Below are 25526 nucleotides of genomic sequence, written 5' to 3' on the forward strand. Positions count from 1 at the left end.
AAGCTTTCTGTTCAAGTCTTTTTTATTGTTTTAAAAAAGTTGCTAGAGATTTCCCCACTGGCCTAGAATACGGTCTGTTTTGGTAAATGTCGCCCATGCACTTGAGAAGTATGGGTGTTATGTTGCTTTGGGATGGAGTGTTCACTACGTGTCAGTTACAGCCAGTTGGTCGGGGTCTTGTTCTTTCATTCTGTGTCCTTTTTGATTGTGCGTCTACTTGTCCTGTCAATTACTGAGGTGGTTCACAATCTGGTGAGTTTTTTAAGTTCAGTTTTTCTTTGCTAAAGTTTCTCTTGGTTCTTCTTTGTATCTATTTCTTTGAGATTTTTTTTCTTTTCATTTGTTTCAAGTGTGTTTACCTTTACTTCTTGGAACATGTTTAAAGCCGTTTTCTGATAAGATTATCATCTTGAGGTTGTTGCCTAGTTTATTTTCTCACAGGTTGGCATTTTCGTGGTTCTTCCTATGCCAAGTTAATTATGATTATGTTATGGGCATTTCAAATATAATGTTGTGAGATGCTGGGGAGAACCCCGAGGAGAATGCTGCTGTTTCTGTGTTCGCGGGCAGCCCGCACACCGTCCCTGTGTGCCTTCTGGGGGCTGTGCTGCTGTTCTGCTTTCCTCGTATTTGTGGTGCTCCGTGGATCAGTCCCACATGTGTGCTGTCAGTGTTCATACCTGGAGCTCAGACACCGGAGCTCAGGGCCCGATCCTGCGTGCTCAGCTCCACAGTGAGCTCAGGCCATACACCACTTCATCAAACCGCTCTATCTCCTTTTCACAATGTCCCCAGCACTTGCCAGGGGCCTCCCTTCCCCATCCGCCTGCAACTGAGCCCAGGCTTGAGTTTCTCCTCTGTGTGTCTACGTGTGCGACTAACTGGCCAGAAGACAGAAAGGGAAATCAAATGATGGGTACTGGCCCTTGGTTATGGGACCCCAGTCCCTTGTCTCGGAGAGGTGGCTTCCTGCCCTCAGGGAGTGAGCCGCGCAGCCCCGCCCGCCACCATGGCGCTGTCGCTCTGTGGCGCTGCTGGGCCGGGAGACGAGGGAGAGGAACAAAAAAGGAAATTCCAGAGGACTCTCGCCTGGCTCCCCTTCTTGGCGCCCTTTCCCGCTCCCAGACTAGGAAGAGAGGGCTTCGCTTGGTGCTCTGCCTGCCGGTACCCAGTGGGCTCCTCTGAGCCCTAGGCTGCCTTTCAGGCTGGCGGGACTGGAGGGGCCACCGAGAAACTCCTACCCCAATCCACCTTCTTCAGTTTGCTTCTCGCGTCTTCCCGTAGCTGCTCCATGCATTACGTCTGTGATTTCTAGTTGCGTTCAGGAGGAGAGATGGGTGGATTCTTTGTGCTTACTCCATCTTCTCCAGAAAAGGAACTCATCACGTTTTAAAAACACCAGCTCGTGTCACTCGTCTGCTTCTGACTCTAAAAATAGCAGCCATCATGCTTAGAATAAAACCTGAACTTTTGTCACCTCTTTTCCTCTGTCCCCCCGCTATCTGTAAAAGCGCTGTTAACTTCACACCTCTCTCCTCTTTGCTTGCTTTGCTCCTTGGTTTCACTGTGCTGAAGATTTTGGTGTTAGCTGTGTTCTCTCCTCCAAGACCTTCACATGATCGACGTCTTGTCATGTGGGTCTCAAATGAAATGTCATTTCACCAGACAGGCCCTCCTTTGCCGTCACATCTGAAGTCAGTTTGATTTCAGGAGGTGCACTTAATTTAAAAAAAATACTCGCATCACACCCCTTGTTCCCTTCCTCAGATCGTAGCCGGCTTTTTACACCAGCCGTCTCAGTGGCAACGAGATTCATTATGCAAGGGAACCCGACAGCACCTCACCTCAGCTGGGTAGTAGCTTCTTATGTCTGGAATATTGTAAATGCCTCCTCTGAGTCTGCAGTGTGGGTATCTGCTCTGCAAGTCCATGCATGAAGTGTGAGGACATCGACCCCTTTGGGGGACAGCTGGAGCAGTGCAGGCAGGAACCAGTCGAGAAGTAATGGCCTCTTCTTTGTCTTCTGAGGCGCAGTCCCTGTGGCTCCTCAGAGGGACCAGTGGGCTCGAGCCCCAGCCACCCCCAGGTGACCAGCTCAGTGACACCTTCCCCGCCGGACTCTGCATCAATGCTCTCACCCCTCTTGGCATCACTTGCCCAGGCACTAGCTCTGCAGGAGCCCTGGTCCTCCATTTGAGAAATCTTTCCCTCTTTCTTTATCAAGGTTGTATGCTGTTCACCTATATTTTCCTCTGAAGGACTTCAAATACTCCTTTTTCACATTTAGTTACTCATTCAGTCTATTTGAAATTTATTTTTGTTCATGGTGTGAGGTCGGGATACCGTTTCCTGCCTGTCTCCATAACCATTGGTGCCAGTACTATTTATCGAATCATCATGTCGATCAACACTGCCACCTCGGTCGTATATCCTGTCCCCATATTTTATGGATCTGCTTCTGTTTTTCTTTCACTGATGTATTGATCAGTCATGGGCCTCAGCACCGCTGCTTTCATTATTACAGCTTCATAACAATTCTTGGTACCTGGTTGGCCAAACCCCTTCCATTGTTTTGCTTGTTCTTGGCCCTTTGCTCTGATGTATAAATTTTAGAATTATATATTATGTCAATATTGTGACCAAAATCAAAACGCTGTTGGGATTTTTTCTGAGGTACATTGAATTTACATAAAATTGGAAAGAAGTGACTTCTTTAAAAATATTGTTTTCTAACAATAGAAAACTTGAACATAATACATCTATGCATTTATTCATCTTCTTTAATATCATTCCATAAAACTTTAGAATTTTCTCCATAAACATCCTTCATACATTTTGTTAGTTTTATTTCTACGTGCATTGCTGTTGTAAATATATCTTTAAAAAAAAATTTTTTTTTGGTCTTGTTTTTGTTTTTAAAATTTTTATTTCCTGTAATTGTTTTTAGTGGCTGTGTAGGAATGTTACTGATTTTGTGTGTGGGTGTGTGCCTTAACTCTCTGTTCAGCAAACTTCTCTAACCTATTTTTCCCCATCTTACAAAATATGGCAAAATTAAAAAAGAACATTTTTTAACCCCCCTCATTTTTCTCAACCCTCTCCCCTTACAAGAGTGATTTCTGCAGAAGCAGATCCTGTTTTTCTTGTTCACTTCCATGGCTGACAGCAGGCATGTTTGTTAGATGGGTTCATGAACACAATTCCCAATTCTTAGCAGAGGAAGTAGCGCGTGCGGACGGTACTGAGATGGCGCCACACACTCTGCTCCTTATTTCTGAGTCTCTTTTCCACCTGGCAGCCTCCCCTGTACCCCCACCTTGACTCTAGGTTCTTCCCTCAGCATCCCCAAACCAGGCAGGTGGACCTGTCCTTCAAAGGCTTGTTCTGATCTAGTTCTTCCAGGAAGCTTTCCTGGGCTTCCCTACACTCAGAAAGATGGATCCAGAAACAGAAAACCCAAACAAAAAAAAGCAAGCAAGACTTAACGTAAACTCTATCCTCAAATGGGGCATAAAACTTACAGGAAAACCACCCGAGTGATGGAAAGTTACAGAGTACAGACATGATGGTGGGCACTCCTGCAGTTGGGGGAACAGCATTTATGATCAGTAGCTAGAAAGCGAAGACCCATCAACATCCTATAACGTCAGCAATTAGAAGGAGTAGAAGCACTGGATGAAGGCGCCCCACGCTCAGACAGCGAGCCCGAAAACCCCGGACACCGAAAGCGCGTGTGTTGGTGCGGTCCGTCCCCGTGCTGTTTTCTAACTGCTGTATTCCTGGAGTGGAAACCGAGGATATTTGAACCTTTCCTTCGTTGCTTTTAAAAATCACTTCCACTTTCCTCCTCTGATAAATGTTTTACGAATTCCCTCGTCTGATGAAAGATTTCACTGTGATTAAAGATTTCATGAAGTTATGATAAAGGCGGAATAGATCATTCTTGAAAGCTCATTTTTCTGTGAGCCGAGTGGAGAGGCCGCTTGTAGGCAGCTGTCAGAGCTAATGAATATTTTCCAAGTGCTGAACCCCTGGGGACAACACTCCCACCCAAAGAACCCGGCATCCACCGGCGCGAGCCTGTTCTTTCAGCGACGTGTCGGACAGCGTCTCACAGCCGTGGGTGACAAAGGCTCTGAAGCTGCTTCTCTGCCTTCCTCCCTGAGACCAGTTTCCACATACACATTCTGAAAACATTTCACAGATGCCCCGTGGCCTTTGATGCTGCGTGTGCATGCATGTGTGTGTGTGTGCGCGTGCGCGCATACGTTTTGTGTGCATGTGTGTGCGTGTGCATGTCTGCACGCATTTGTGTGCATGTGCACGTGTGTGTGTGTGCATGTGCATGTGTGTGTACACACTTATGGGCAGGTCACTGCATCCCTGTCCACCTCAGTTCCATTGTCTGGAAAGAACAGAGGACAAGGTTTGGATTTGGGATATGTTTCTATCTATAAAAACAGGAAGATTTTGAGCTCTAAGTCTTGAGTGTCATCTCCCGAGCACTTTTCATCATCTTCTGAGCCTCACGTTCCTCCCCTGTAAATGGGACCAGGGAGGACACCTCCTGGGACTATGGTGATGAAATGACAGTGCAGGCAGCCGGCCTTCTGTGGGTGTCAGCCCTCCCCACCTTTTCTGTTCACAACCAGCGAAGCCTTGCGCCCACCTCAGGAAATACATTTGAGGATTCAGGGGCCCGTGGCAGGGTCCCATGTTGAAGTCACACTGCGCTGAAAGTGACCCAGAGCACACATCCTTTTCTGAGTCTGGTTTTTTCCTATGAAACACTATTTTCTCTGCTCCTCCAGGGAGGAGAATGGCTCCTGCCTCCTGTGCCTGCTCCTGTCGTGGGTATGGCCGTCCCATTTAGATCAGCAAACACCATCACTCACCTGTCATGTGCCAGCTGATACGTGGCATTTGGGTCACTGCCTTAGTTTTAGGCAAATGTTCAACTGTGACAGGGGCCCAACAAAGGGCTGCTAACACCAGTGAAGTGCGTGTGATTGTTTTTTGTTTCATGTTTAGCTAATGAGCTAGACGTTAGGGGGAGGCAGTGTGGGGCTGCTTCACCTCCCAGCCGTCATTTCCCTGTCCACTCCTGACCCCACGCGGCCACCCACAGCTTGCGGTGTTTGTCCTCATGGGCTCTGAGTGGTGGTGAGCCTCTTCGCATCCCGCCTGGAGAGGGAACCAGGGAGGCTGACGGGTGGGCACCTCGTCTCTCAAGGCTGTATCGTCTTACTTGGGATGGAAAGTATCCTGACTGTCTTCTCACTGGCTTGGACTTAGTTCCATGGACCTCCCTTCTTCACCGCCTGTAGTAGAGAAAACCGAGGAGAGGGGGTTTAGATGGGGGGGGTGAGTGAGAACCCCCAATGTCTTCCACAGTTGTAAAGAGGCGAGAAGTGTGTAAGGACTTGGGTAGATGTGTGTGTACAACTGATACACCTGTCCGTGGACAAGGGCCCAGCACCTTGCTTGGACCGATCAAAATCTTGTAAACATTTGCTGATGGGTTGTGACTCAGACATGGCATTTACTGAGTGACACTGTTGCCAAGTGTCTCCCTGCTGGCTGTCTTATTTATGTCTGAGGTGGTGCAGTCCTCACATGTATGAGGCTCGGAGAACTCCGTTTACCTTCCTAAGGTCACTCGGTTTGTAAAGGGCACAGCACTGTGGTAGCGTGTGACCCCAGGACCGAGGAGGACCTCTAATCCCACTTTTTAGAACTCACGGTTTTGTTCAGAATGAGTCTCAGTGAGCTTTTATGTCCAGGGCCACTCGACAGTTTGGGTAAGTCGCTCTTCTGACATCCTCCAGTGGTGGAGAATCTCCCAGGAAGAGTGACGGCGAGGGCTCTCCGTGTTTGGCTGTCAGAGGCCCTAAACTCCCCTTTGTCTCTCCGACAGCACCCGACAGTGCCACCTGCTCCTGGATGTCTTCAACTCCACGGAGCACGAGCTGACAGTCAGCGCCCGGAGCAATGAAGAGCTCATCCTGCACACCGGCGAGTGCCAGCGGTGAGTGTCCCCGTGTCCCTGCATCCCACATGCTTCCATCAGGAGGCACTGAGTGTCTGCTCACCTCCTTTTAGTGACGGAGGCAGTCTTACCCTACACCCCAAATGCCTAGCATGGAATCCTTGTACCAAATGCATGCACTTTCATCCCCAGCGGGTCATGTTCTACCATGAAGTGTTAAGGTTTTTGTGAAAATGAACACACCTACTGCAAAGCCATTAGATAATATAGATCAAAGAGCCTTGAAAGAGCCAGTGAGTACTTGCCTCCTGGGAAGCTCTCCTAATGAAAAAATATCTAAACTAGAGGCCGGCTGTTTATGTCTGTTCTTTATGGAAACTGCGTGAACAACCAAAATGTCGAGCAATAGAGCGTGATTAGGAAATTACAGTACGTTTGTGTAATTGATGGCTACGAAGCTGTCAGAAATCACATTTTATAGTTGTAATGCTGTGCTCATTGGTCACAATGAGGACAGTGATGCCAGCAGACAGTTGGGAGACAAGGTCGCCTCACAGACGTGAAGGATCACCCTCGGGACATGGCCACACCCAGCGGCCATCCCGTGCAGCCCAGGAGGCCTGGTCTGTGAGGCCCTGACGTCCTTGGATTGCAGATCCTTCTGGCCCCTGGTCACTGAACCAGAGCCCCGGCTCTGTGTCTGCCTGGGCGGCACCTGCCTGGGCGTTCGCGCAGGCTCGAGTGAAGCTGGGAGAGTCCGAGGTTCACTTCTCAGGGTCAGGCCCGAGACCCGGCACTCACATCCAGGCCCAGACTTCAGGCTGACCCCACAGTTCTCCTGCAACGTGGATCAGTGTCCTCTACTTAACACGTGGCAAAGGCGGGATGTCAGCGGGTGTTTATAATATTAATATGATGCACAGTGTGTAAAAATCACCTCCCGTGGATAGCACGTGCGTGTGTGCCCGTGACTGGAAGGAAATGCCCACAGCGTGCACAGTGGGGTCACGGGTGCTTTTCCCTTCTTTGTTATGTTGCAATGAGCGTGTCGTGTTATCCTTTGGAATCCACACAAGTTGTTACTAAGCCCTCACCACACTGTGATCAGTGCGTGTGGGTTCTCAGAACGCTGTCATGCGCGCTTATCCCATTGTTATTGTTATGTGTACGTTTGGGTTTGCTCACTTTCCGTCCCCTGGGAATCCCGTGTGTCCCCTGGGGACGAGGAGCTTCGTATTTATTTGGGGCAGATTTGAGCTTGACACTCGCATGTCTCATTTCTTCTCCCATTGCTGTCCTGGGCACCTTCCAGCACCCACTGCTCTGCCAGGGCCACACTGCTGAGCCCTTGGCCATCGCTGGGCTGCGGGGTCCCTGAGATCCAGGCTGCCTGCCCCCGACCCCGAGAGAAATCATGTTCGTTCAGAAAAGCAGCTTTGCCTCCGGGGAACCCGCAGTTATGAAACGATTGCAGCCACACCTAGCCATCTCGTTGTTTGGCGTCACGTACCCTCTCCCCAGGGATGGGGTCTTCTCTCGCTGGCGTTCGCTCAGCCACCCAGCCTCCTCCAGCGTCCCAAGCAGGAGGGTGTTACTGCGGAACCCTGTGCCGGTGCTGTCGGCACTGCCCTGCAAAGCCTGCAGTCTGGGGGAGACAAGACGAGACACGTGCACAGACAGCAGCGGGGGATACCTGCAAACAGGTGTGGCCGGAGAGGAAGGCCGTGGATCCCCTGTGGGGTGCTCGTGTGAGCTCGTGGGGGTTTTGAGCGTGGATCTGTGAAATGGCAGGGTTTCAGCATGCTGACATAATGGGGAAACGTTGAGAGAAGGCATCACGGTTAACAAATGGTATTGCGAGGACATCCACGTGCTGGCTGCGGAAGCACAGGGTTTATTGTCAGGGAAGGGGTGTCATGGGGATTGGCTCGCGGACGCGGAGCTGTGAGGGCCTGGGATGGCCACCCGCCCATCCCCCCGTGCCAGCCTGTCGTGGTTACGTTCTTCGTGCCCGCTCTGTGGGCCTCCTTGCCCTCCTGTGGCTTCTTTCCTTCCCTCCGCTTGGGTCTGTGGAGCTGTGGCCGCCATGGGCCTGCCCCTGGCCCCGACTCAGTGTGTTCTTTCTCCCCAAGCCCTCACCACCGACTGCGTCTGGAACCCATCGGCCACCGCCGGACACTCAGGACTTGTTCATTCGTAGAGCTGTTCCTGGAGGGCTGTGGATGGAGCTGGAAAATTCACAAAAACATCTCGTACATTTGGGAATAGAAAATGGGTCAGTGTGATCACAACACAGGGTCTTTGGAAGAACTCATAGCAGCTGCCGGACATGACGTCCGGGCAGTCGGCAGGCCCTCGAGGCCCGGCTGCCTCTTGTGCAGGCGGGCCAGCCCAGGAGATGCAGAGCCACCTGCAGCCACGTCCAGCCACGACTCTGCTCCTGCATTCAGCTGGAGAAGCAGGTGGCTGGACCCCTGACCCCGACTGAGCTGCTCCGAGATGCACCTGATATCCGGCCTGACACCCCCGCTCCCTCTCTGCCTCCCTTTCTCCCTCCACCTCCCTTCCCCCCTCCCTTCCCCCTCTCCCTCTCCCTCTTCCCCTCTCGCCCAGCACACATGGGCCAGGCACCAGAAAAGCACATCACATTGTCACACGACACAGCTGTAGCTCAGGCCTTGTCATCCCGTTTATTACTGACGAAATGGAGACACAGCGGTCTCTATCTAGGTCCGAGCAGTCAGTGTGTCGTTGGCCCTGTTACCTCCATCTGCCAGGCCCCAAGGCCTTGCTCTCTCCAGGACCCCCCATTCCCTCCTCATTCACTTTAAAGCGGGAGGGCGGACTCACATTAAAGCAGTTCAAGTTAAGCTGTTGACCTGAGACAGGTGTTGAGGAGGCAGATGGCCTTACTGCCCCCTCCAGGGCCCTGCCCCTGGGGTCACCTTGCAGGTGGCCAGGGCTGGGTACCCTCCTAACCCATGGCAACGTTCAGTGCAGCTGTTTCTATGGCGACTCCCTGGGCCTGGCTGGCCATCTCTGAGGACGACGGTGGTTGTGGCTGTTGGGACTAATTGCAAGTGCGATAGCTATTTTTAGCTGCTGTGAAGAAACTCTGACTTAGAAATGTTACAGGATGAAATATGAGCATACCAACACACTCGGCGTGGAATGTGACTGTGCCGGCTCCCAGCGAAATGCCCTTCGTTGCCATGTGTCTCAAGCTCAGCGGCACGCGCCAAGGGTGCCCTTCAGGTCCCCCGTTTCACTTCCCCTGGCCCCTTTACCTCCTGAAACCCCGTCAAACTCTTCAGGGCCCATGAGAACAGATGATGGCTCTGTACCCGGTAGCAGTGACTCTGTGGTGACCTCCAGGTCCAGTTCCGGGTCCAGTTCCTGGTGGCCTCCTCAGCGGGGGCCGCCCTGGGCTCTACAAGGCTTGAAATATTTTATTCTCCAACACAGGCACCCCTGAACATTCACAGCTGTCCCTCTCGTCCCCCCTTTTTCCATTTTTGTGCCACATTGTCTCCTGGTTCCGTTGTCTTGGCACACTCCTTGTTCACTGTTTTAGGGAGCGCCCTCGGATAATCCTAACTGCTAGACGCCTGGAAAATCACAGTTTCGGGTTCAGTTCAGTTTATTGTGCTTTAGCCGTCCATGCTTTTGTCACTTATTTAGCTGTTTGACTTGGCGAGTTACTTGGACTCCTGAGCCTGCCGCTGCTGCTTCTATGGTAAGAAGAAGAAGAGGCGACTGTGGGATTGGGGTGCAGACAATTGATGATGTGCTGAGTATGGAAGCCCTTGGCACACAGTGGCACACTTGTTATTAATTAATCTGGTTTTGAAAGTAATACGAAGCAGATTTAGTCACAAAAATGCAAAAGGAGGAAGGTCGGCCATTTTGAGTTTGGATGTAGTTGTGGAGCAGAGAGACAGCAAAGTGGATCCTCGAAATTTGAGCCTGGAGAGATGGTTCATTTTCTGCTTCTTACTCCTCAGAAAGAAGGAAATTAGAGGAGATTTGTTCTTTATTAAAATACATTTTTTTTGGTGAGTCTGATGAACAAATTACCACAGTGTGGCAATTAGGTGGCCGAGCGTCTCCCTGTCTGATTGTGCTTAATCGGCGCGGTGTTGATGGGCACGTTCTCCTGTCACTTGGCCATAGGAGCCCCAAGGTGCATTTTTCCTCAGTTGCTTTGCAGCTGGAATGATTGATTCATCGGTATCAGTGCTCTCAGCTTCTGATTACCCTTCTGCGCTTCTCTTCTGTCCTGCTGGAGCCCTTGGCTGCAGACTTGGAGTGACCTTGGTGCTAGGCTTGAGATCTTCCTTAAAGGGGGTGGCGTTCTTGAGACGGATCTGTTGGGAAAATGCTGCATAGCCGTCCCCCCACTTGGAGATTCACAACGTACATTAGTGTCTCATGTGTTCTGAGACTTCCATTTAAGACAATTGAATTTTTTTCAATTTTTTCTTATTATGAAAACTTTCAAATATATAGCAAAGTTAAAAGAATTTTCCAGGGGATCCTGGTATACCCACCACCTAGACCTGTCGCTACTGTTTTGCTATACGTTATTGCATATTAAAATGTGCAATCTTTTTGTCCACCTATAAATAAAATAAATTGCAGATATCAGTACACTTCCCTCTGAAAAGCTTGGGGTGCATATCATTAGCCAGGGTTTATATATACTCGGTGTGATTTGAGTCACTTTGAGTATGGTTTTATGTTTGGACCACCACAGGGCTCATCTTGGTGAGTGTAGCTCGTGCACTTGAAGGGAATGTGTATTCTGAAATTGTTGGCTGTCGTGTTCTCTGAATACTGGTTAGGTGGTTGCTAGTATTGTTCAGGTCATTTAGGTCTTCACTGGGGTTTTTGGTTTATTGTTTTGGTCTCTCGGTGAGGACAGGGGTGGGAAGTGCCAACCAGGGCCCCTGCATTGGTGCCATGAGTGCCGCCTTGTCTGCATACTCTGCTCTTGTGGGTGCTTGGGGGCAGCCGCAGCCTCAGGACGCAGGCTCCTTGATGTGGCAGAGGAGCGAGCCCTCCCCTCGCCTCCAGGCTGTGAGGGTGGTCAGAGGCAGGTGCCTGGGCTCCTAGCTCCCAAAGCTCTCTGGTGCTGAGGTTGGGGAGGGGAAGGGGACATTGTGAAGGTGCCACCACCCCCGCTGGGCTGGTGTGGCCATGGCTCCTTGCAGGAGGCTCTCGGTGACAGTGGTGCTGCCTCTCCTGTCCTTGGCGTGAAAGCGTGGATGGGGTGTGGCCTGGCCCGTGTCCCATCCAGCCGAGTCCACGGCCCCGTGGGGCTGCACCTCTCCTTCTCCGCCGTCCCGTATGCTCTAGCTGTGTTGTCTGATTCATTCACATTTTAAAAATCCCCCCCCTTTTCATTATGTTTCATTTCCTTCCATCTGGTGCTATGAGGTTTTCACAGTATGAAATGTAAAATCATGATGAAGATGAGAATACTGGTTGGAATAGAAAATGACAAAGGCTCCCCAAAATAAACTTCAGTTTTTGGCTTCTTGCCTACGTCTCTATCTAGTGATTCATGTCAATATAGAAAGAGATGGCAGAGGAGATGTGTTGGAGAAAAACTTGACTCACAGAGCCGTTGAGAAACCAGAGGGACTTCCGGTCAGTTACTGAGCTCCGTCTGCCCCTGGGGGAGCCGGGGAGCCGCGGCAGATCCTCTGGGGGGTGTGAACCGAGGAGGGCGTGTCCAACCAAATGACCAATCAGAGGAGCCCACGTGGATTTCTCTGCTTTCAGATTCCAAAGCTGTAACCTCGTTTAGGAAGTGCGCTTCTCCTTGCGTGTCTTAGGAGCATATCTCCTCCTTGTCTGCTTTTCTGGGCCACCTGGGCCAAGGTGGTGACTGTGCAGTGCTGGCCTTGTCACGTGCTGGGCGGAGAGGGCGTCATCACCCCACACCGAACTCAACTAGAACCCATCGCGTCGTGGCAGCGGTAACAATACCTGACATTTATGTTAGCACGTCCGCTTCACACTCTGCCTTCGAGTGTTTTCACTCATGGCCTCCCCATCTGCCAGGGGCTATTCTGGAATCGCCTCATTTTAATTCTCTTCCAACAAGGCTGCTTGCTGTTCCCCGCGTGGACGTCGCTTGACCCCATTTGCTTCAACGGCTTTGGCATCCTCGCCAGGGCCCTGCTGGTCCCATCGCCGACCCCGAGTGCTCAGGCAGTCGTGTCGTCCCCCCACCCCCGGTCCTGAAGCCACCTGCTGCTCTGTCCCTGCTTCCTCCCAGGAACGGGGGTACTTTCGGTCTTTGGGGTCGCACCCAGTACCCCCACCAAAATCACATGTTCACTTTAGAGACGAAGGGAAAGTAGGAAGAAAATGATTTTTAAAATTAGGCTTAATCCCACCACCCAGAGACGATGCCTTCACCACCCAGACCCACGTTTGATCTGATGTCAGTTCGCTTTATTTATACAAAACCAGGATGGTTTTGTGACTGCTCTTTTGTAGCCTGCCTTTCCCCCACACTGGAGCGGTAGCTTTTGCCATTATTCGTCAGGAGCACAATTTTTCACGGTTTCACTCTGTCCCATAAACATAGTTTATTAAAGCAGCCCTGCCCCTGTTGGGGACACGGCGTGGTGTAACCCGGCCCTCGCCCACCTTTCTGCCGCTCCGTGCTCGTGAGTCCCTGAGCGTGCCACACACTCACTGCCAGCCCTGGTCCAGGATGCCCTGCCCCGTCGGCTGGGACGCCCTCCACCTCTGGAAGGTCCGGGGCTAAGTGCTGTCTGCTCCCCCACTCAGCTCAGTGACCGCATCTGTCACATGTCTGCTCCCCAGCGACCATCGCTCCTGACTGGGGACTGTATCCCATTGGTCTTTGTGTTTCTAGTGGGTGGTCAGTGCTGCTCCAGGGCTGGCAGTGCGATGCCGTCCGTGAGAGCATACACAACTGCGTCTTTGCACATCACTCTGGAAGGTTCCCTGGAGTCGCCATCTCTCAGCCTTCCCCTGGCGGGACCAGTGAGGCCTGGTGATGTGTGCCAGACCGCTCGTCAGCCTGTGGCTCTCCTGGCCTCTGCTGGTTCCTGTCTCAACAGGACAGTGGTCGGGGGTCCCGGAATCTTCTCAGAAAGAGCGCGAGAGTCTTGGCAGGGAGCGAGTGGGAGGTGGGCCGCGCTGAGGGAGCTCTCCAGGCCATGCGCTTCCAGCCCAGCTTTTCCGCGGGGGCTGCGAGTCCCTGAGCAGGTGTGGCCATCGCTGCGTGGTGCCAGCCTTCCCACTGAGGGATGTGGCTTAGAAAGACAACGTGCACGCTGTCAGCACCGTCACTCGGGACAGCTGGCATGCCGTGTCTGTGCTTCCGTTTCCTCATCCATCAATGAGGGCGGGCTCTGGTGGTGATGAAATGAGGTGCTTGATCTGAAAGTGTGAGCAATGACAGCACACTAAGTAAGGGTAGGTATAATAGCAGAAATGCTTTTATGTACTGTTCCCATTAAGTGGGGCGCCAGAGTTCACATAGCAAATGAGTGGAACTTGAAACAAATGTAAATGTGTTTTAAATGCATAGTCTGAAGAAATGTATGTTCATATGGGATTCAGGTCTGAGAGACGCTTTATACAGAAGTGCCATATCATGCGCCTGTCTCCTGTTCTGAGCTCTGCAAGGACCTGGATAGCATCGTTGCTACCTGCATTCTCCAGGTGAGGAAGTGGGCCTGGACGGGAGAATCCACACACGCTCATCACCGACCTGGGCTGCATGCACCCTGTGCTGAGCACATCGGACGCCCTCTCTCCCTCAGTTCTTGTAAGGATGCTCTGACGCGGACGTTTGTCCTTATTTGGAGGACAAGGACATTGAGGCCTGGAGAGGGGGAAACTGGCGAAGGCTTCAGAGCCGTCTGACAGTCCTGCAACCACAGGAAGCGGGCAGCCCGAGTGGGCCTCGCCTGCATAGAGACCAACACCAAAGCGGGTGTGATTTAAAAAGCAGTCTGTGCTCCTCTCCTTCCTGCAGCAGCAACATCGACAGATCCCAGTTCACCCATCGGGGTTGTAGACGGATGGCCTTGCGCGAGGCATCAGCTGTCTCTAATGGCGGTGCGTTGCCAGGTGCGCACTCCCAGCGTTGTCCGGTCTTCACACAGCCCAGGGAAGGTGACTTTCGCTGAGGGGCTGAAACCCTGGTGGTGAAGTGACTCCTGGAATCATCAGCATTCAGGGAATGCCTACAGTTCTCTTCCCTCTACTTCTGCTGTGCCGAAGACTGTGGCGATGGCCTCCTCTCACTCTCACAGCAACTGGGGTGAACCCCACCCCCGTGCCCCCATTTCCTAGGTGAGGAAAGCGAGCCCTCAGAGTGCCCTGCTGTCTGACCGAGGCCACGGCGGGACCTGGCAGAGCCGGCCTCTGAGCCGCAGCGTGACTGAGGGACTGTCCTGTCTGGAGCGGTGGCCGTTCTGTGCGGACACTGGCCGGAGGGACCCTTGGAGTTGTGTCCAGCGGTCTGCTTGCAGACGTGGGCGATGCGCCTTGTCTGGTGTTAGGAATGCGGCCTCTGCCATTTGTCCAGCCTTGAGGTTCCTCAGGGGACAAGAGTCAGTTCCCGGCCGCAGAGGAGAACAGAACCAGGGGGCTTAGCACTTCAGAAGCGATGACTCAGGCTGGCTGTTAAGCGGAAGACTCCGTGTACGCGTGAGCACCACTGAGCGAGCCCCGGGAAGCCAGTCTGCAGTTCATGTCTCAGAGACTCCGGGGGAGCCAAGTTAATGAGCCCAGACTTCCGGTTTCTCTGTGCAAGTTGTCACCGAGGTGGTGGGTATTTCTCTTCGTGGCACCACTGACCGTGATGCCCCTCCCAGGCCGCCTGCGCGAGCTCACACTGTGCTCGTGGTCACTGAGCGTTCGTGTCCTCTGGACGGGGCCGGGAGGCCCCTGAAGCCAGGGACTCAGCCGTATCCACCTGAAACGGTGACCAGCACACGCGACATGTGGAGTGAATGAAAGCAATGACACGACTCAGTCTTTTTAAAACTCAATTTCTCATGTAGGTTTCTGTCCCTTAGTGTCAGCTAAGGATGGAGACATACGGACAGGATGCTGTCACAGACAGATTTCTACAACAGACGATGCCCACCAGTGGCCACATACTGTAGAAGGCTATTTCTCCTCCTTACCGTAATCTTATAAGGCGTTCTTATCGCTGGCTTGTAGATGAAGAATTAGGGTTATTTAATTTCCTTGGGCTCACACAGCCCAGTGAGGCCCATCTGGAACTCATATCCATGGTCTCTTGTGGGGAATTAATGTTGCAACAGAGGTGCAAATAGAAAACCAATCATGACTCCAATTAGACATCAGATTTGCGTGAATTGGTCCCCAGAACTTAGTGCAGGTAGAGTAGAAACCAAGACAGGGCCCAGCCAAGGGCAGTGATCAAGGAAACGGTGAGCGGGCATGCGGAGAAGGGCTTGTTTGAGATACAGTGCCTGTGGCCCTCAGCGAGGACAGGCCTGGAAGTGGGGTGCAGAGGCCTGGGAAGGTCACACAGAGGTGCCCTGCTGTGGCGGGGGGGGGGGGACAGTGGGAGGTCATGTGGAGGGCTCGGGACTGTGGCTGCTGTCCCAGCGCGGCCTCTGTTGGCACCAGGGTCCTGCTGTGCCTTGGCACCTGAGTAGCTGGCTGGTTGACCTTATTCCCGCAGTGCAGCCATGGGAGGACGGAAGGCAGGAATTACCCCCCACGGTGGAGACGTCACCCCACTCAGCGGGCTGGATCTATAGGACCCAGAATACAGTCCACTTACTTGTTCATAATGCAGCATTCATTCATTTACTAACGGGCCACGTCTATTAAAATTTGGGAGAGTTGCTGCTTCTGGAGGTCCTGGTTTTAGACAGGACCTGTGTGGGGGCAGTGTCCCCGAGGCACGTCCTCAGGGGGGCTGTCCTCAGGGGGGCACGTCCTCAGGGGAGCTGTCCCCCAGCAGGAGGAGACTGGCCATAGGAAGTGTCGTGTTGGGGAAAGTAATACAGCCCCCAGGCAGACAGCTGAGGGGCCGGGGGTCTTGAGGGGAGAAGGTGGCTCCTGGCTGGGGGATGAGGAAGGGGCTCCCGGACGTGGTGGCCTGTGCTCAGGCCCTGAAGCTGAGTGTCGCTGTAGACGAGGGCACAGGCGTTGCCAGGAGGAGAGCTGCTTGTTTCAGCGGCGGTGCTGTGCTAACAAACTACTCCTGAGCGTCATTGAATTAGAGCGGCTCGATGGCATGCTCACGTGACACATCCAGCAGGGCTGGCCGAGGCTGTGGGCCCTGCCCCGCGCCTTCCCTGGTACTGGTGGTGGGGCAGGAATGGCCAAGCACGCTGTGCTCCTCGGAGCCTCTGCCCCAGCGTGGGCGTGTCACTCTGCTCAGGCGCAGTGACCAGAGCAAGCGAGGGACTGAGCCTGAGGCCCGTGAGGGGAGGCGACTGCCCCTCCCACGGTGGCTACCCCACGGGAAGCCTGGTGGTGTGGAGGTGCCTCCACGGACGGCCCTGGGGGCTGCCTCCCGGCCTCCCCACCTGGTTTCCGTGCCCTCCCCAGCAGGTCAGTGCTTCCCAGCCCCAGCCACTGACTGGACTCCCCCCAGACATCAGCGGTACACTCTGGGCCTCTGTGGCCTTTTCTTTCATTTTGAATCCTGTGCTCTTAGGTGCTCCGTCCTGCCTGACAAATCCTGTGAGTAAGGGACAGAATTGAAACATAAATCACCCGGAGAGTAGCATTTTCTAATTTGGATGTGTGGCAAACAGCTCGGGGTGATTTTTTCCCTGATTTTCAGCAGAGCTTCTCTGCCAGGCCATGTCACCTGCTGCAGAACAATAAGCCAGAGCCCTGCTTCCAGGGTGGGCGGCTTAGTTTCTCGTTGTCGCGTTCTTGTTTCCCTCCATCCCTCGGCCACCGGACCTGTAATCCTTAATGACTTGGTGATGGCCTGTGATGGCCAGAGCCTCGGTCTCAGCCAGCTGAGGTGACAGTCACAGAGCTCTGCGCGCGTCCCGTTGGCTGCCTGAGCCGAGACCCTCTGGGTGCGGTTCTGCAGACTGGACTGTCCCGAGTCGATAGCCCCGTGCGGACAGGCAGTGGGCAGAGAAGGGGGCAGCTTTGCGGGGCCTCGGGTAGGCGCCAGGGCTCGGCTTTGTTTAATCTGTGCAGAGAGAGGACTGGACAAGCTCCCTTTCCCCTGTGCAATGCCCAGCGCTGAGGACCGGGTCTCAGTGGGCCGCTGCGTGCCAGGGCCTGTGCAAGAGTGCCTTCTCTCTAGACTCAGAGGCACGTGATCCCGTCAGTCAGTAAAGCCTCGAGTTTGAAAACTGCCATGATCTACGTCTGCCTCATTGTTCACCGCCCTGCCCAGTTCTGTCTCCTCTGTGGATCTGGGATGCCACACCTGGCTGCTAAGGTGTGAGGGTCAGAGTAACAGTCCACGTGCTGCGAGCCTGCAGGGCATGGCTGTCACCTGCTGCCCACCCACCCACAAGCTCCTGCCCTGGCCAGCTGGGGTAGCCTGGGGGGCGGGGGAGGCTGGGAGCGGGAAGCGAGCAGGTGCCGCTGCAGCAGAGGGTTTCCTGCCTGTGCCTCAGTTTCCACACCTGGGCGGGGTCACCACCGGGTTGTGAAGTGTGCCTGAGTTAACTCGTGTCTGCTGCACAGTGAGCGCTCGTGATGTCGCTGTTGTCATTCCGCCCTCGTGGCTACCCTGTGTGCCTCCTTCCCCTTCTGAGCCTCTCGGGGAGTCTGGGTCTCTAAGGCACCGCCAGCCCAGCGCTGGGGTTGGTTGCAAATGAAATCTCTCTGTATGAGCTCCCTCCTAGATGGGGCCAAAGGTGGGGATGCCTCCTCCTGCCCCTGACAGGTCTGGAAGGATTGATGTTTCTGAATATTCATCTCGTCACTCTTACCTTTTTGTCCTTTTAATGTTTGGCTGGAAGAAAGGAGGGTATAAATAGCACTCGTCTGTTTCCTTGAAGGCCTGTGGAGTGTTCTACCCTGAATGCAAAACAGATGTTCATTTCGCAAGCTTTGATCTGGTCATTAACGCCCTTGTTTTCCAGTGGATCTGAGCCCGCCAGCCCCTGACCTGCGTGTGTGGGGACTGGCCTGGGAGAGACCCGTGGGGGTGCAGTTAGGGATTTTCACTCACGCTCATGGTCCTTGTCAACCACGGGCCAGCCGTGCTCCTGCCCATACATAGGCTGTCCCACCCAGGAGTCAGAAGTGGGGTGAATGCCTATTAAAACAGAGGCATGAGGCCCTGTGGGGTGTGGCCCTCTGTGAGTATCGCCCCCTTGCCCATCACATCTGCGATGTCCAGGTGACCCCAGAGATACAGGCAATGAGCCGTGGTTGGCCAACGCCTTTTCTGCCATCTGCGATACTGACCGCACACAGCAGAGGCCCAGAGAAAGCTCCGTGCACTCGCAGCATCAGTCTTTTATTTCCACTCCCGGGCTGGAGAGACCCTCACCAACAGGTGCTGTTCCCCCAGTTTACAGATGAGCACGCTGTGTTTTGTAGCCCGTGGCAGACTGCAGTGTGTGAGGCCGAGAGGGCTGAGCTGGAAATGAGGCTGGAAGGCAGAGGGCGGGAACCCCAGCACCCTCCTCTCCTGTTGAGCAGCTGTGGGAACCCCTCCGGCCTGTCCCCCCGACACCTGTATATCAGACCATGGCCAAGTAGAGAATCCTGGTTTCAGAAGTGGTTCAGAATCATCATGGGGGCCATGGAAACCTGCAACCCGGGAAGGAGAGGCAGGCAGTGAGATGGTGCGAAGTGGAAAGACACAAAGCCAAGAGCTGAGGGGCTGCCTGGGGCATGGCATGAGAGGCCGAGCGGAACCGAGGCCAGCACTGAGTGTGGGAGTGGCCGCGTCAGAAAACCATTCAAAGGCGCCTGTCTCAACTAACATTGCTCAGACTTTGGTGACTCTGAATTTTAAGTATATTCATTTATTGATTTGTGTCTAAAACGTGGCAGACACAGTCCCTACCTGTGTGCTTTCTGTTGGGGAAAGCAACAAAAAAACATATCCTACTTAAAGTTTAGAGAATTATTTATTCAACATTATATTTGTGAAGATAATCCGTTTAAATTTTAAACAAAAAGAACTAATGATAATCCTTGATTTCGTTAAGTCACTGATTCACACAAAGTAGAATTGCTGTCAGTGCTGAACACACCCCGTCAGCTCCCCCGTCACCTTTCGTTCTCGAGCTGAAGTCCTCGCATTTATGAGGCGCGGGGTTAGGAGCTATGGGACCTACAGCACAGGGAGCCCAGCATCCTGCAGACGTCTGCGTACCAGCAGGACCGTGAGACAGAAACGCCATAGACAGCGCATCTGCATTTGGGTCCACAGGAAGCATCGGTGTCACTGCACATGAATGTGAAACACAGGGGCGTGTGTGCCGTGCAGGCTGGGAGTGCGCAGATGCGGGAAGGCGGCAAAGCCGGGCTGTGGGCGAGGCCCAGCGGGGCCCACACCGCACAGCGGCTGGTCTCTGAGCCCGCTAAGTACCCACTGTGCCCTGAGGGCGAGCGCGTGGGGGAAACTTCCATTTTACACAAGTGTATGGGGTCAGGGGAGTTCAGTCACTTGTCAGACCAGGATTTAAATCCAGGCGTGTCTGACTCTAGAAGCTGCATGTCTCAAGTGGTTTAAGAACAGTAAACTGTGTATATTTACAGCATACAGTTGGAGGAGTTTTGACTGATGCAGACGCCAAGGAACCCCTCAGTGCTCTGTGTGCTGACCTTGGCCCAGCACGGTGACGTTGCGACCCATCGCATTGTGGGCTTATACCAACAGCTCATGCCTGTTCACTGATGACTGGCGTTTCCCTGTAAGCACTGTCTGTTTATCCATTCACCTGTTGATGGGCGTTCTGGTTGTTTCCACTCTCTGGCTGTTACAAATCTGCTCTGGCCACGAGCGAATGTTTGTGTGGACGTGGGTTTTCGTTTTATCGCGGTAAACCCCTTGGAGTGGGATTGCTGGCGCGTCCAGCACTGGTGTGGCCAGAGTTTCACTGTGGCCGTCCTGGCGGGTGTGTTTCTCACTGTGCTTTTGACTTGCATTTCCTTGAGGATGACTGATGCTGACCATCTCTCATACATTTACTGCCCATTCTTATACCTTTTGTGAAGTGTGGCTTACATATTCTGCCCGTTTTTCACTGGGTTGTTGATGCTTTTGTCATTGAGCTTCGAGAGTTCCTGCTGTAGTGTGTGGAAACAATCTTCTCTCTGATCTGTGTGTTGTGAACACTTTTTCTGTGATTTGTTTTTGGAGGTCAAAAGTTTTAATTTTGATGAAGTCCAGTTTATATTTTCTTCTGTGATTTGTCTGTCTTCAAGTTCATTCAGCCACATCTGTCATCTTCGTTCTATTGAACTATCCTGTGAGGTTTTTTTAAAAAAAATTGTACTGCATTTTTAAGTTATAAAATTTCCATTTGCCTTTTTTGATGTTTTCTGTTTCTCTGTTGTATAGTCATATTTTTTTTTTCCTTTCACTCTTTCTTTTTTTTTTTAAATCATAGGGAGCCAGGTTATAACCGCTGTCTTAAAGACTGGTAGTTCTAGTGTTTGGACCATCTTGGGGTTGGCATCAGTGATTCTTTTTTTTTTTTTAAGATTTTATTGGGGAATTGGGGGAGGGGAACAGCATTGGGGGATCGGGGAAGGGGAACAGACAAGTTGCTGTCCTTTTGTTCTTCAGTCTAGTTGTGGAGGACATCGCTTCACTGGCACATGTTGGTATTATCATTGCGCTCTTCCCGGGTGAGGCAGTCACTCTCTGGCCATTGGACGGCCGCTCACACTGGCTGCCAGCCACTCACAGTAGTAGTTCATGGCAGCCCACTGCATCCCCGCTGCAGCCTGCGCCGTTGCTGGCAACTCACCGCAGCCCAGCTCCAGGTGGAGCTGTTGTTCACCATCTTAGCTGTATAGGGCGCAGCGTCACTGGCCCTCATGTGGGATCCGAACTGGGGCCCTGCTGCTCAGAGCTGGCGCTCCCAAGCCAACGCCCAACCAGTGCGCCGCTCAGCTGGCCCGGCATCAGTGATTCTTGAGATTTGGTCTAATTTTCCTGTGGGCTTTTTCTTTCTTTCTTTCTTTCCTTTTTTTTTTTGCATGTACTTTGCATCGTATTTGGACATTGTGAATGTTACTTTTTGTAGACTCTGAGTGTGGAGAACTCTGATGGTTTGCTTTGGCAGGCAGCCCCTCCCTTTAGGCTCTGAGCATAAATTTTGCCTTCTTCCTTGGGTGGAAGTCAAGATCTTGGTTCTTCTAGCTCAGTGGCCCAAACCTCTGTCCTGTAGGTTTTGGCCTGCCCAGTTGTTCATTGTTAAATTGGTTAAACTGGTAAATTGTTAACCCTGGATGGTAGTTTTTGCCAGTTTCTATGGTGCAGATGCTTCTTCCTCTGTGGCCAGTTTCAAGCTACCAATGTGACATCCCTGAGTGCAGCATTGAGAAGAGATGCCAGCAGTTGGCTCTTGTGAGCTGGTAGGAGCCGGCCTTGGCACACGCTGTGCCTGTCCCACCCTGTGCCACTCAGGGCCAGGCTGAGATACTTGTGCATGGGGTTCAATCTCAGCTCCATTCTCCAAGTCGTTGCTGTGCTGGTGGGGCGTGCAGGTGAGTCCCTCTGATGAGGCTGGAGGTGCGTGGGCCCCGGCAGTGGGAGGCTTTGGGAGCCTTCCTGGGGAGTTTGTATTTTCTGTTCTCTGGGCTCCCTCCTGCTCTCTGTGGCTGAATCAAGTGCCAGGGTATACGTTGTAGATGGAAGGAAATGATGCCCTCTGCCACCGCTGCTCGAGTGTGTACTTGGTGCTCAGCACGTGGCCCATGGCATTTTAAACCTCATTTTTTGAAGCAAGAGAGTGCTTCAAGAGGCCAGGTGATTGACCCAGGATGACACCGACATGGAGGCAGGGCTGGCAGCAAATGCATGTTTCCCTGTCCCCACAGTCCTGAGAGCAACTCCCATCACCCCGCCCAGCTCTGGGGGCTGGGCCAAGAGGACTAGTGGAGACCCCCCACCCCCACCCCGCAAGCTGGGTACAAACCTTTCTATTGTCTGCAAGCAAAATCTGAGTATTTTCTATTCCTGTTTGCTTTTCTCATTTGATATAGGAAATATGAGGTTTAATTCAGAATTGATGAAATGTGTAATTAGATGTAACAGCACTTTTTTTTTTTTTTTACTAATGGCAACTGATTTAGTATGATTGAGGCATTTTGTTTACAAAATGGGGCATTTCACTGCCTTAAAACCAATCAGCTCTGTACTGAGTAGCTCCCTCTCGGGAGGATAAGGCTTTAAGCACATAAAAAGCTTCCGGGGTGCCTCTCAGTTCAAACAGTATTTTCTTCAGCACTTGCTATGTGCCTGGTGATGTGCTAGGAAAGTAAAGACAGGTTACGTCTCTGCTCATCAGAAGACTGTCTGTCGGGTAGAGAGAAATATGCATGCAGTGCTAATCTTTTTGATATATGCCTTATCGGAGAAACTTCTAGAATCACAGGAGGTGAGAAGGAGGTGGCTAGAAGGTGAGCTTAGCCAGGTGGAGGTGGGCTAATAATGGGACTAGATGAGCAGAGTGCTGGAGGTTCATCACGAATGCACCAGATCAGGGGTCAGCAAACTTTTGAGATGGAAGAGCCAATCCTGTCCCTCGAAGTTCTGTGAGACCTATACAACAAATGAAATCACCATTATGTGAATAATATCCTTTAACATTTTATAAATGAAACTGTGATAGTTTTATTTTCATTTTCAGTTTTACTTCAGAGCCACAAGTACATACCCAAAGAGCCGCATGTGGCTCGCGAGCCGCAGTTTGCCGACCCCTGTACTCGATGAAAAGGCACGGGGGGCTGGCCGGAGCATCTCCATGGTGCTGGCAGCAGAAGGCCATGGGAGACCGGCAGAGGCCGGGTCATGGAGGCTTGTGCTGTTTGGCTGCACTCAGAGTACAGAGGGACTCACTCTGAGTTGTTTCATTGGCGTCAGGTTGTGAATGGAGGCTGGCGTATGGCCGCTGTCTTCGTGACAGTGCAGTCACACCAAGAGCTGTATCAGAATCTCTGATTTGTGAAGTAATGAGGACTAACGTAGGTATCTCTGCAGTGATGGCCAAGGCCTTGAGCTGTGTAGGATCCCCACTTCTTGCGGTCCCCTCACTTGAGTTCGGGCCTCTAGGATCTTTCTGGGATCGCTGCCACGTGCTCCTCACCAGTGCTTTGGCCTGCTCATCCCATTAATTCAGCACCATGGCCAGCTCCATCCTTCAAACCCTAAATGGAGACTAATGGTGCCGCTTAGACCTTTCTGTGGCTGAGTGCTGTGCTCCCTTCAAGGCCCCCAAGCCCCACCCGTGTCCCCACCTGTCTCCTCCCCCACCTCTCCTGCTCGCAGCCTGGCCAACCTACAGCTCCTGATCACAGGATGCGGCCGGACAGGCACGTGGTCTCAGCTCTGGCCTCAGTTCCGATGGCTTGGACCGCTTTTCCTCCCATTCCCCTCCCTCCTCGCCCAGCGTCCCACTGACTCGTCTTCACGGGAGCTTGGTCCGCAGGCCTGGGCCTCCCCATCCATGTTCCTCACTAGACTGGGAGTTCCTTACGAGCCTTGGTCCCCCCTTCCCCCCCACGCCTGCCCTCAGGGGTCTGGTGAGGACTAAGTGAGGGTAAGCTCCCACAGTGCTGAGCATGGAGCCGTCATTTCTGTATGAGTCTTGCGCGAGTGCCAAAGGAGCGGGGGGCGCTGAGGGTAGTGGCCCGGCCCGGAGAAAGTCCTTACGCATTAGGGATTCTTATTTAAAACCCTTAGTGCCTCCCTGGTGCGTATGCCTCTGTGAAAGAACTTGGGCCTTCTGGAAATGTATCGGAGTTTTTATTTTCCAACGGATTCTCCTTTAAGTCTGCCTGCGTTCTAGAAATAGAGTCTGTATTTTTGTTGATGAGCTATTTGTTGACAGTTAGGCGGATGTTACTCTCCACACAGATGATAATCAGGCAATTTCCAACTTGTAAATCCCGTTGAGCATTCCACACCTTGGGAATTTCATTCTCCTGATGGTGAGTTTGTTTGGGTTTGGGCCACTGTGCCAGCCTGCAAACTGGTCTCGTCACCAGCCCCTTGCCCTCTGCACCCGTCCACCCGGCTGCCTCAGTGCTCTTGCGTAAGTACAGGGATGGGTGCTGCCTGCCTTTTGCTAAATCTCCTCGCCCCCTCGGTCTACAGAAAGCTGTAGAAGCTCTAGCAGGAAACCACTTGGCAGGACACAGGTCTTTTGGCGTCTGCATCCACTTGTCTTACACAGCATCACTCCCACCCCCCAGTTCGGCTCTCTAGGCAAGCAGGGGCCCTTAGGTACAGCCCGACTTCCATAGAGGTCATGGATTCCTGGGCTCCAGGTGAAGAGGGCCGGGAGGGGGAGGCAGGGACTGGAGCTGAGGGAGAAGGGTGCTGGCCTCCAGGTAGTCCCTGCAGAAGGAGGCAGGAGGCCTGAACTAGAGCTTGGGGAGGGCAGGGGCAGGGAGCTGCCCAGACCTGGAGGGCAAGCGGAGAGGAGGACTCAGAGGCCGAGCAGGGGCGTGGCAGAGCTGGGTGCAGGGCTGAGAGGGGAGAGGCTGGGGGCAGCATGCGTCTGGTTCGGGATGCATTGAGTTTGAAGTGCCTGTGAGATGGTCCGGCTGTAATAATAACAGCAATAAAAGAACTAGAATTTCTAAAAGGCTTTCTTATTAAGAGTACATCGTCCTAACTCATCCACAAGTCACCTCTTCTTAGGTAGGGGACCTGCTCCTCTTACAGATGACAGACTTGAGGGTCACAGTGTTCAGGACACTCTCCTGGGCTCACAGCGTGAGAGCTACAAGTAGAACACGGTCTTCTGGCGAGAGCACAGTCCAGCTGAAGTGACTCAGGCACATTTGGGCTCTGCCCTGAGGACTGGGTGGCGGCTGCCAGCCTCTTGTGGCCTTTTCTAGGCACCACTGTGAAATGAGGTGATTTCACTCCACCGAAACAGGGCCATGTCCACCTCGTCAGCTCGCGCCCCTGCTCCCCCGCCCCTGGAGGCCACACGTTCCTCTGTGGCCCGAGCCCCGTTTCCTCTGCGTAGGATTCGGACATTAATAGTGATAATGTGTGTGGCCCAGAATGTATGTGAGGCGACAAGAGGCAGTGGGAACCTGTGAGGAAGTCCTCGGTCAGGGGGACCCCTCCCCAGGGGCAGACGCTGCGTGGGGCACCCGCCCCCCATCCCAGCCCCTCCTCCCCTCGTGTGCAGACCACCCTCGTCTCCGAGTCAGCGTGAAGCAGGCCCTTCCATGGAAGGCCAGGAAACATGCCTCCTGACGGGAAGGCTTCTGTTCTGTAGGTTCAGCTCCACTTGTCGGGACCACTTTCACACAAGGGGATTTTCTCCATGGAGGGTAATGGAAGCTTCGTGGTCCTTTGGCGGATGCGTGT

General features: G+C 52.9%; 1 protein-coding gene across 1 annotated transcript in view; it reads left to right on the plus strand.

Annotated features, from left to right (window-relative positions):
• The window catches only part of TRAPPC9 (trafficking protein particle complex subunit 9), a gene marked incomplete at its 3' end in the record, with an annotated part of 267332 nt that overhangs the window by 217475 nt on the left and 24331 nt on the right, over positions 1 to 25526 (plus strand). Inside the window, exon 19 of the mRNA XM_019657776.1 lies at positions 5918 to 6028. Coding sequence (XP_019513321.1) covers positions 5918 to 6028 — 111 coding nt within the window. The remainder of the gene's footprint in view (positions 1 to 5917; positions 6029 to 25526) is intronic.

This window comes from Hipposideros armiger, unplaced genomic scaffold (genome assembly GCF_001890085.2).
Source record: "Hipposideros armiger isolate ML-2016 unplaced genomic scaffold, ASM189008v1 scaffold_280, whole genome shotgun sequence".
Classification (NCBI taxonomy): Eukaryota; Metazoa; Chordata; class Mammalia; order Chiroptera; family Hipposideridae; genus Hipposideros; species Hipposideros armiger.